Genomic DNA, 12,355 nt, shown 5'->3' on the forward strand with positions numbered 1-12,355 from the left:
ACGCTCAGCAGCCATGGCTCACGGGCCCAGCCGCTCTGCAGCATGTGGGATCCTCCCGGACCGGGGCACAAACCCGCGTCCCCTGCATCGGCAGGCGGACTCTCAACCACTGCGCCACCAGGGAAGCCCAGAAGTTGGACTTTTTGCTTCAAACAATGGAAAGTCATTAGAGGTTTACTGGTAGTGGGACAGCACGGTCAGCTTCCATTTCACAAAGGTAGACTTGGCCTCGATGTGGCTGTTGGTCTGGAAGCAGAGACTTCTGTAGGGAGCTACTGCAGTAGTCCTAGTGAGAGAGATGGGGCCTGGGCCCAGGGGCGTTAGAGGTTGGGACTGGAATACAGCACGCTCCACTAACTCCTACTGCCCGGCCAACACCATAGCAAATGTTACACATCAAAGTTATAAAAAGACCAGATCCCTGCGTTTAAAGCACTCACAACCAAGTAAAAAGGCAGCCAAGAAAACAATTACAATTAGTAGAGAACTGCTAGGAGTTAACCCGGCAAGATAAAAAGAAGGAGGGCTGTTCCAGGGAGGTAGGGGAACAGCATGTGCAAAGGCCCCCATGGATGGGAGAGGTGATGAAGAGTTTCAGTAAATCAGGTTGATCATCAGTGCTGGCTTTTGGGTGGTGGGAAATAGGGAGGGATGAGGCCAAAAAGCAAGGCGGGGGCTGGGTTGTGAAGGACGTTGCAGTGATACAACGTGCTAAAGACTCCCAGAGGCCTTGGTGGAGACAAACCACTGAAGGGTGTTAAGTAAGGAGTGATGCAATCAGACTCGCATTTCACAAAGCCCTCTGTAACTGAGTCAGGGCCCACGTGTAGACAAGCAGCAGGTCAGGAAGACAAGCCAGAGTGATGGAGGCATAAATCTGAGGAAGTCCATCCAGGAAGTGAAGGACCAGAGGCTCCACCGGTATCTGAGGGCAGGAAAAGGGAGCCGACCAGGCCCCGGGTACCGCAGAGAGGGGAAGGGCTGACTCAGTCCGTCAGGCTCTGCAGGGCTCTGCGAGGTCAGGGTCAGCCCCCAGGCATGAGTGCCCTGAGGCTTCCCTGGGCAGGAAATGCACACCCTGATCCGAGTGATGGGTGGGAGCTGGAAGAAAGCAGCTCCTGAATCCAGGGACCTATGACTGTCACTGGCTCCTTAAGAAAAGTGTCCCTGGCAGCTTGAATGGGCTCCGCCTCTTGGCTAACTCAAGACTGCCTTGGTCTAATGACAGATCAGGTGGCTAATGAGAAAGGGCAGGATGCTCCACCCAGCGGAGCAGGGACAGATCCGCAGGACTGCAGGGGCCGTGCTCTCTCGGCAGCACTGAGTGCCGCCCAGCCAAGGGCCCGCTCCTGTGAAAGCGAGACGCCCAGCGCTCCCAGCGTTCCCAGCACTGGACGCCTGCTTAGCTCCCTCTGAACGTTTTGGAGGTTGAGAGTCTCTGACACTCACCACGTGATCTCCAGCAGTCAACGCCCACCCTTCCCCGCTGAGCTGCCCACCACTTCTGTGTCTACAGTCCAAGCCAGAGGTAAGGCTTAAGGGCAGGACAGCAGCTACCCTATTAGCATCCTCCACCTGCTGGGACACAGCCCTGTCACAGAGGCAAGGATTCATCAGTTGCTTGCTGTGTAGCAGCTGTCAGAGTTGCTAGAGACCCTCATCAATCCTTCAGCCCCTACCTGGAAAGCAGAAGTCTCTGGAAGCACATTCAGATTGTTTCTGCTAAAGCGAGGGAAAGGAGCGGCATGTCACCCGATCTCCTGGGGGCACTTCTCACCCAGCTTCCTCATCCCCTACAAAGTGCCACCAGCCGGGTGCAGCCCCCCACCCCGGGAACAGGGGCCTTCACTCCTGACGGGGGGGTTCTCATGACCTCAAGACCGGCGTTTGCCTAAAACCCTACTGTGGACAGTGCATTCTCATGTTTCTCATCTGACCCTCATAACAGCCTCTTTCATCAAGGAAATTGGCTCAGGAAGGTTGTGGTTTGCTCAAGGTGACACAGCTGTTAAATCACAGGGCAGGTCCTTGAACCCAAGTCCTGGCAGCTGCACCGCTGCCAACACGCACCTCGACTCCTGAAAGACTCAGTGGGGCCGATCCAATGACAAAAGTCTTTTTTTCTTTCCTTTTCTTATCACAAAAGCACTCATTGTAAACCGCTGGAACATTTAAGAGATACACAACGTGAAAAGTACAAGTCCGCCACGATTTCCTGATCCAGATACACGCACTGTTAGCTAATATATCTTACTCCAGAGTTATCGTTAACATGCCTGAGCCTATTGCCTGACACAGAGTATGTGCTCAATAAACACTTGTTGAATGAACTGTCAGATAGGCTATTATTTATTTCCACAACTGTATGTACTGTTTCACAATGTGCTTTTCCATTCAGCTGTGGGACTTGGACATCCTTTCGTGCTGGTGCCCATAGGTACCTCCCGATCACCAGCCTTTAGAGTTCAGCCACCCCTGATGGGGGCAGGCCTTCCGGAACAGGGCCAGGCAGCCCACAGACTAAGGGCAGCAGTGCACCAACCTCGAGTCCCAGAAGGCAGCTGTGAACTAGTTTGGTCAAACTGACTGGCCAGTTTCAAAAAAAAAAAAAAAGAAAAGAAAAGAAAACGGCTAATTAAACAAGTCAAACAAGTGTTGCTTTTGTCTGCACAATACTTCACTGATTTGCCTAAATCTTCTCTTCCACCAGGTGCTTCAGAGTTGAGTAAGAACATTCTTATGTACCTACATAAGGATAAATGCATAACTGGCTAAGAACTTTTTGCCCCCCAAAGTGACTATACGTACATTTAAATTAGTGGGAAGCAAGAAGTTACCTTCGTAATTGGGCTGGGGTTATTTAAACAAGAAGCTGCTCTGAATTTCCACCTTTAACAGACAGAGTCTGCGCAGCTGGAAGCCTGGCTGCTTGCACACCTCCTCAGCACTGGAGCTGTTCCACCAAGGCTGGCCTGGGGAAGCGTGTCTCTGGTGCAGATGGGCGGCCAGGTCGCGGCCAGGGGCCCAAGCTTTGGCAGCCGTCAGACTGGGACCAAGTCCCTGTCTCGGGCAACTTCTTTTTTTTTTTTTTTTTGTGGTATGCGGGCCTCTCACTGTTGTGGCCTCTCCTGTTGCGGAGCACAGGCTCCGGATGCGCAGGCTCAGCGGCCATGGCTCATGGGCCCAGCCGCTCCGCGGCATGTGGGATCTTCCCGGACTGGGGCACGAACCCGTGTCCCCTGCATCGGCAGGCGGACTCTCAACCACTGCGCCACCAGGGAAGCCCCTCGGGCAACTTCTTAATGTCTCTAATTCTCAGCTTCCTATTGTGATAAGTGGGTATGATAACTACCCTGTCCATTTTCTATGAGGATTAAATGAGATCCTACAGACCAGTACACTTAGAACAAGGCCTGGTAGGTAGTGAGCACTCAAAAACGCTAAAGATTGTGGTTTCCCCAAAGGTTCTGAGAAGGGTCCTCAAGCCATTCAAATACTTCACTGATACAGGATGTTCTTTCACACCCTATAGAGAGTAGACTTAAAATTCAAAGACCATAATTCAATTTCTTTTTTAATTCATAAGAATTAGAGGATTTAAAGATAGAGCAAACTGCAGAGATTGCCTAGGTTTACTCCCATATTTCAGAGGCGAGGAAGCTGAAACGCAGGGCATTTCCAGAGTCTGCCTACGGTGGTTGTCTGAGTGAGTAGCAGAGCTGGATGATCCTGGATCCTGACTCCCAGGCCCTAGCCCGTGTGCCTTTGCAGTATACCAACCCATCTCAGGAGGCAGTAAGACGCGGCCATACGTTCACACCAGTGTATGAAACTGAGATCAGACCCTCGTGGGGAAGTAACGTTTTGAGAGGCAGAATGGCATAGGTATTCCAGAAGGTTGAGAAGGAAAAGGGGTACCGTATTAGTTAGGACTTCCGGATTACAAATGATAGAAACTCAACTCAAACGAACTTAAAAGCACAAGCTGGGCCTCCCTGGTGGCGCAGTGGTTGAGAGTCCGCCTGCCGATGCAGGGGATACGGGTTCGTGCCCCGGTCTGGGAGGATCCCATATGCCGCGGAGCGGCTGGGCCCGTGAGCCATGGCCGCTGGGCCTGCGCATCCGGAGCCTGTGCTCCGCAACGGGAGAGGCCACAACAGTGAGAGGCCCGCATACCGCAAAAAGAAAAAAAAAAAAAAAAAAAAAAAAGCACAAGCTAACTTAAGCTTGGAGGATGCAAGGAAGACTACAGGAAGCAGACCTTGACCTGGAATTTGTACGTCCTTGACATTCTCCACGTTTGTCTTAAATTTTTGCTTGTCCCTGTTAGAGCTTTCTGCAGGCAGTTCCCACCATGTGGTAAAAGATGGCCACCAACAGCTCTGGATTCATATATTCCCAGTTTAGCATATCCAGGAGAAAAACAGAGCTTTCCTCATTCAGTTTCCATGTATATACATCCAGTGAAGGATTCTGACTGGCACTGACTCAGTCATGTGTGTCCACCCTGTGGACCAGTCACTGTTGCCAAGGAGATGAGATACCATGATCAGCCATGCCTGGATGGTGAGTCCATCCCCCTGACCAGAGGGACAGGGTGCTATCGTCGACAGCTCCTCCAGCACTGCATGGAACGGGAGAGGGTGATTCTTCAGGGAGGGCTGGACAGACAAAAACAGTGGAGCCATCCAGGCACCCAAAAGGAAAAACCAACTTCATTTACATGTTTCTCTGTTCAAGATCTTTCCAGGAGCTCCTCAAATTGCAGAAGAGTATTTGTGTAAATATAAATTCACAAGATTACACAATTTACATGTAAAATGGGGCCAGTTTTCTCACGAGGTTCATAAACCAGCTCTGAAGCAATTCTAAAGAAATTGTGACAAAATTGTTTTTAGCATTAGCAATATTACTAGAAAAAAGCACAAAGACTCCCAAGGTGCCTACTTGGAAGGACAACTTTCATTTGAATGTAGAAGTATTATTTTGTTTTTTCTGAAAAACAAAAAAAATTATCTTGGTAATAACTAAATCAGTACAAATATATTACCAAAGTATGTGTGCATCCCAATGTAAATGTTTCCTTCTAGATCTAAGAATTTAAGGAAATGAGAATGGGTGTGAATTTTAGTTAAATATAAAGCAGGGTTTTTAACATGGGGTTTGTGGGTCCCCCAGTCTGGTTACTATCAATCAATCAGAATCTCCTGGAGAGCTTATTAAATTTAGAGGGGACTGGGTCCCACCCCAGAGATTCTGGTCAGGTCGGTCTGGCTAGGTCCAGACATCATTATTTTCTGAATGCTTGGCAGGTGGTTTTGATCAGTCGTTGAGGCTGAAAACAACTGCCCTAGGACAGTGTTTCTTGAAATGTGGGAGTAGTCACCTTGCATCAGAATCTGGAGAGCCTGTTAAAATGCAGATTCCTAGGCCCCTCCCAGGCCTACTATATCTGCTCCAGTGAGGAGGAGAGCTGTGACTCTATAGTTTAGTCAGCTCCCAGGTGACTTTTATACATTATAAATTTGGGGGCTTCCCTGGTGGTGCAGTGGTAAAGAATCTGCTTTACAATGCAGGGGACGCGGGTTCGATCCCTGGTCAGGGAACTAAGATCCCACGTGCTGCAGGGCAACTAAGCCTGTGTGCCACAACTACTGAGCCCGCGCGCCTCAACGAGAGAGCCTATGTGCCATAAGCTACAGAGCCCCGTGCCCTGGAGCCTGTGAGCCACAACTAGAGAAGACCCACATGCCACAACTAGAGAAGACACACACGCCACAACTAGAGAGAAGCCCGTGCGCTGCAATGAAAGATACTGTGTACCGCAACCAAGACCCGACGCAGCCAAAAATAAATTAAATAAATAAATAAGTCATAAATCAATCTTAAAAAAATAACCATTTAAAAAATTTGAGATAATTATAGATTTACAGGAAGTTGCAAAGAAAGTACAGAGATCCTGTGTACCATTTTCCCAGTTTCCCCCAATGGTAACCTCCTGCATAACTGTAGTACATTATCAAAACCAGGAAATTGACATTGGTACAAACCATAATACCTATTCAGATTTTATCAGATTTACATGCACTTGTGTATGTGTGTGTCTGTGTGTGTGTGTAGAGTTCTATGCAGTTTTATCACGTGTAGGTTTGTGTAAGCACTACCGCACAGCTAAGATACAAAACTGTTCCATCACCACAAGGCTCTCTAGTTTTACCTTTTATAGCCATACCACCCCATCACACACACACACACACACACACACACACACACACACACACACACATCCCTATCCTCTGGAACCTACTAATCTCTTCCCAATCTCTATAATTTTGTTATTTCAAAAATGTTATATAAATGAAATCATATAATATGCAAGCTTTCTAGACTGGCTTTTTTCACACACATAATTCCCTTGAGATCTATCCAAATCATTGCATGCTTCAATAGCTTGAGTTTTTTTTTATTGCTACATAGTATTCCATTGTATGGATGTATCACAGTTTGTTTTACCATCACCAGCTGAAGAACATTTGAGCTGTTTTCAGTTTTTGTTTATTACTAATAAAGGTGCTATGAATATTCATGTGCATGTTTTATGAGAACATAAGTTTTCATTTCTTCAGGACAAATGCCCAAGAGCACTATTGCTGGGTCATACGGTAAATACATGTTTAGTTTTATAAGCAACTGCCAAACTATTTTCCAAAGTGACTGTAATGTTTTATGTTCATGTCATCAATGTATGAATGATTCAGTTTCTCCACATGCTCAGTAGCATTTAATGCTATTTTTAAAAAGTTTTAGCCATTTTGAGAGATGTATAGTGAGATCTCATTGTGGTTTGATTTGCATTTCTTTAATGGCCTAATGATGTTGAACATCTTTTCATGTGCTTACTTGGCATCCATGTATCCTTTTCAGTGAAATGTTTGTTCATGTCTTTTGCCCATTTTTTAACTGAATTTTTTGTTTTTTAACTGTTGAGTTTTTTGTTTGTTTGTTTGCGGTATGCGGGCCTCTCACTGTTGTGGCCTCTCCCGTCGCGGAGCACAGGCTCCGGACACGCAGGCTCAGCGTCCATGGCTCACAGGCCCAGCCGCTCCGTGGCATGTGGGATCTTCCTGGACCGGGGCATGAACCCGTGTAACCCGTGTCCCCTGCATCGGCAGGTGGACTCTCAACCACTGCGCCACAAGGGAAGCCCCAACTGTTGAGTTTTGAAAGTTCTTTATATATTCTAGATGTGAGTCCTTTGTCAGATGTATGGTTTGCAAATATTTTATTCCAATCTGTTGACTGTCTTCATCTTCTTAGCAGGTCTTTCAAAGAGCGTTTTTTTAATGACATCCAATTTATTGATTTATGTCGCTTATAGATTGTACTTTTGGTGTCAAGTCTAAAAACTGTTTGCCTAGTCCTAGATCCCAAAGATTTTCTCCTAATTTTTCTAAAAGTTTTGTTTTACATTTAAGCTCGTGATCCATTTTGAGTTGATTTTTTATATAAGGTGTGAGGTTCATTTTTTGGCCAATGTATTGGCCAAATTAAAAAAAAAAAATTCTATCATGACTTATTCCAAAAAATCTTTTGTAGATCACTTTTTATAGTATAATTTTCTTAGTGGTTACATAAATGTACATGCTTAATTTATCACTATCTACTGGTATCAATGCTTTACCACTCTGAGTAACGTGAGGAAAACATATTTTCATTTTGATCCCTTTATCCTCTTAGTTTTAAAATATAATTATCTTAAGTATTTTCTCTAAATATATTGAACACCATAACAGATGGTGTTATAATTTTGCTTCAATCATCAAATTTAAGAAACATAATGTTTACCCACTCCATTGTTCTCCTTTCCTTTCCTTTCTGAAGTTCCAAGATTTCTTCTGTTATCATTTTCCTTCTGTTTGGAGAATTTCCTTGAGCCATTCTTTTTGGTTTTGGGGGGGGGTTGGTTTTTGTTGTTGTTGTTGTTGTTTTCTTTTTGGCTGCATTGGGTCTTTGTTGCTGAACGCGGGCTTTCTCTAGTTGCAGCGAGCGGGGGCTACTCTTCCTTGCGGCGTGTGGGCTTTTCATGGCGGTGGCTTCTCTTGTTGCAGAGCATAGGCTCTAAGTGCGCAGGCTTCAGTAGTTGCGGCGCGTGGGCTCAACAGTTGTGGTGCGCAGGCTTAGTTGCTCAGCAAGTGGGATCTTCCCGGACCGGGGAGCAAACCCGTGTCCACTGCATTGGCAGGCAGGTTCTTAACCACTGCACCATCAGAGAAGTCCCCTTTAGCCTCTCTCGAAGGGTAAATCTGTTTGTGACAAATTATCTTAGTTTTCCTTCATCTGAAAATATTGTTATTTTCTCACCTTTCCAGAAGGATATTTTCACCACATGTAGAACTTGTGGTGGAGAGTTTTCTTCTTTCAGCATTTGAAAAATGTGTCACTTCCTTCTGGCCTCCATGGTTTCTGAGGAGAAATCTGCTCTCCTTTAATTGGTGCTCCCTATAAATGATAGGTTATTTTTTTCTCTGGCTGCTTTCAAGATTTTTTCTATTTTTTAGTTTTCAGAAGTTTAGTTATATGTGTCTTGGCATGAATTTCTCTGTGTTCCTCCTACCTGGGGTTCACTCAGCTTCTTGAATCTGTGAGTTTTTGCCTTTTGCAAAATTGGAGACATTTTCAGCTATTGTTTCTTCAAACCCAGGTGACATTTTAAGTTTGAGAAGCATTGCTCTAGAGTGGGCTTCAAGGGTCCAAGAGCCCCTCAAATTTTATCTTAAAATGCTGTGAGTGTCCATTTTTCTTAGGAGAATGTCCACAGCTTTCACTCAATTCTCAAAAAATTCCATGACACGCCCCATAAAGTTTACAAAAGCATTGGTTTATGGTCTTATTGGGTTATTTTTGGTCTTCTTGGCTAAAACCAATTTTTAAAAACTAGTTAGTATTCTTTCTTCTACCACATCTGTTGAATTCCTGTGTCCCAAAGGTTTCTCTAACCGTTTTAGGAAATATGATCACTCACATGAATATTTCTGAGTGCCTGACATGCGCCAGACAAATATTTTTTTTCCCCTCGTTAGTGAGAAGGGGAAGAATTAAAACATTAAAGACACTTTTAGCTCATGAGAAGTTTTAAGTAACTAAGAAATCAAAGTAAACTTTGTGACTTTGTTCCTTACGGCTCTGAGCTGGATATGCCAGCGATCACGTTACAGCCTGAAAATATAATTCCATATACAGGACTAAAAACATGGCATTATGCAGTGGGCCCACTTGTCATCACTCTAGTTTGCTTTCTACAGTTGGTAGCCAAGCAGTCTTGTCCCTGGATAATTGCACAACTGATTCGTCTCCCTGGTACACCCTCACTCACCTTTGCCACCCACCTTCCTGGAGTAACTCTTGCGCATCTTTCAGAACTCACTTTAGGAAGCACCACCTCTAGGAAGACTTCATTCTCTCTTCTCCAGGGGTTGAGTTGGGTGTGTCTCCAATGTCACCCATGCTTGCCAGAGGTCACAGTATATGGTGATTACCTAATTGTCACTGCCACCAGACTGTGAGACCCTTGGAGGCTGTGACTGGGTCCGCATGCTTTTGTGCCCCCAGCACTTTAATAAACATAACATGTCCTTAAGCGCAGCTTCCCGTGGGAATTCACCACCACCACTGACTGGCTAAGCCTTTCCTCCATTTCTTCATTAGTGTCATAAGTATCTCTTGAGCTCTTTCACATGTAGGTGTAGCAACCATATGCTCAACCCTTCCCCAGCAGGTTTAATCATTCCTGAATTCTCACAGGTGTTTATTAATTCACTTTAGACTCTTTCCAAGAACGAGTATACAAGTTACTCATCTTCTCTTGCTAGAATGCCTATCTCTCTCGTTTTGGAAGACGTGGACAACACTGACCTCTGCCATTTTCCTCCTTGGTCTTACTGTGGGATCTTATGAATTCCTTATTATTGTGTTTAAATTTATAGATCTGTCTTCCCTATCAAGGTATGAGCTCCTTGGGGGTAAAGACTGTATCTTATCCATCCCAGAGTCTCCAGGGACTGGTACAAGGCAGGATTCCATAAATGTTTGTGGAATGAAATTTGATGTTAGATCATCACAGCTCTGGTCTTCCTCAAGCTTAGCCATGCATTTCCTCAGCTTCTCCACACCTTTACCTCCTATTTATCTTTTTCTTTTTTTTTTTTTTTTTTTGCGGTACGCGGGCCTCTCACTGCTGTGGCCTCCCCCATTGCGGAGCACAGGCTCCGGACACACAGGCTCAGGGGTCATGGCTCACGGGCCTAGCCGCTCCGTGGCATGTGGGATCCTCCCAGACCGGGGCACGAACCTGTGTCCCCTGCATCGGCAGGCGGACTCTCAACCACTGCGCCACCAGGGAAGCCCATCCTATTTATCTTTTATCCTTCATTCTAAGCCACTGTGAATTCTTTTTGGAAAGGAGAAGAGGGCAGATAAATACAACACATTTTAAAGTAATTTTCTTATTCCTCCCAGGTACTATCTTGGTCGTCAGATGTTTATTGTTATCTCTGACCCAGACATGATCAAGCAGGTATTGGTTGAGAAGTTCAGTAACTTCACCAACAGAATGGTATGTAATTTTCTTTCTTCATATGGATGGATGGGGAATCATTCTAAGATGCAAGGACAGCACACCACATCTAACAGGGATGTGACTGGGCCTTTTGTAGGGTTTAGATCAGTTCAACTCAAAACTGTGCTCCCGGGCTTCCCTGGTGGCGCAGTGGTTGAGAGTCCGCCTGCCGATGCAGGGGACACGGGTTCGTGCCCCTATCCCGGAAGATCCCACATGCCGCGCAGCGGCTGGGCCCACGAGCCATGGCCGCGGAGCCTGTGTATCCGGAGCCTGTGCTCCGCAACGGGAGAGGCCACAGCAGTGAGAGGCCCGCGTACAGCAAAAAAAAAAAAAAAAAAAAAAAAAAAACTGTGCTCCCCAGTGAATTTGAGTTTTCAAAAGAGATGTATAGGACTGCTACAAAAGAATGGCATTTACATTTAAGAAACGCTTCAAGAAAGCTAAAGCTCAAGAGGAGTTGGGGCTAATAAAATTCTAAAACCGGGAGGTTTTTTAAAGCTGTGTTCAAAGCTAGAGGAATCCAGAGGGTCAAGTGACCTCAGTCAAGTGACCGAGGAAGACCGAGCAAGGTTAATAAATATCAGAGGGAATGCAAAATATCAAGCTTCCCATGCTTACATCCTTCCCAGAGAGTATAAACATCTTAAGGCTGGAAAAAGAAGACAAGTAACATTACGAGGGAAATTCATCCCCAAGTATCAAGTCTCTAACACACTAAAGGATGTACATACGCCATCTTTTTTTTTTTTTTTTTTTTTTTTTTTGTGGTACGCGGGCCTCTCACTGTTGTGGCCTCTCCCGTTGTGGAGCACAGGCTCCAGACGCGCAGGCTCAGCGGCCATGGCTCACGGGCCCAGCCGCTCTGCGGCATGTGGGATCTTCCCGGACCAGGGCACGAACCCGTGTCCCCTGCATCGGCAGGCGGACTCTCAACCACTGCGCCACCAGGGAAGCCCCTGCCATCTTTTTTTGAAAGCACATATCCTGCTTTTTATCTTTGATGAGAAATCCCAAAGAATGGAAGAGGTGACAGAAAACGGCAAAGCTCAGTGCTGTCCGTATTTTCCAAAAATGAGGAGATGCGAATTCTAGCAGAGATGATCAATAACTTTCATGTTGATTTTTGGAAAAAGTCTAAAGTGAGTTAATAAATAGTTGCTTGTGAGAATTCAGAGAATCACTATGTGCCAACCTTTTTTTGGGGGGGGGCAAATTAAACTCATCTTCCATCCTTACAGGAGTAGTAAGCAATGTATGCACTCTTTTGTTCGTTATTTGACAAACTTCTGCACACTTGCCATATATACCAGGCATTGTCTAGGTAATGATTAGAAAGTGATAGAAAACTCAGTCTCGTCCTTGAGGAGCTTATAGTCTAGTGACAGAGGCAGAGAGGAAAGAGACCAGTACAATACGGTATGGTGAGCATGGAAAACACTGCACCATCCAGGATGGGAACCAGGAAAGGCTTATTAGACGTAAGGTGCCTGGGACTGAGTCCTAAAGAAATTAGCAGCAGCCACCTAGCTTTCTGTACTGGTTGAGCTGTCCAGAGTGTTTTTTTGTTTTTGCTTTTTTTTTCTCATTAAATTTCACAGGAACTTATGAGACTGGTACAATTATCATCTGTATTTTACTGACAAAGATACTAAGGCTCAGGTTAAGTGACAACCCTGGTCACATGACTAACAGGAGGAAGACTAATAGGGTTTAGGTGCCATCTCTCAACTCAAGTCC

General features: G+C 45.6%; 2 protein-coding genes across 5 annotated transcripts in view; one reads left to right on the top strand and one right to left on the bottom strand.

The window, feature by feature from the left end:
• The window catches only part of TBXAS1 (thromboxane A synthase 1), a gene marked incomplete at its 3' end in the record, with an annotated part of 154,446 nt that overhangs the window by 59,780 nt on the left and 82,311 nt on the right, over positions 1-12,355 (top strand). For all 3 annotated transcript variants that reach the window (XM_081244942.1, XM_081244941.1, XM_081244943.1), the window contains exon 4: positions 10,516-10,612. In XM_081244942.1, the coding sequence (XP_081101068.1) occupies positions 10,516-10,612 (97 nt within the window). The remainder of the gene's footprint in view (positions 1-10,515; positions 10,613-12,355) is intronic.
• The window catches only part of KDM7A (lysine demethylase 7A), a 273,273-nt gene that overhangs the window by 41,510 nt on the left and 219,408 nt on the right, over positions 1-12,355 (bottom strand). The window lies entirely within an intron of this gene.

Source organism: Mesoplodon bidens (genome assembly GCF_964165515.1).
Source record: "Mesoplodon bidens genome assembly, chromosome: 9".
Classification (NCBI taxonomy): Eukaryota; Metazoa; Chordata; class Mammalia; order Artiodactyla; family Ziphiidae; genus Mesoplodon; species Mesoplodon bidens.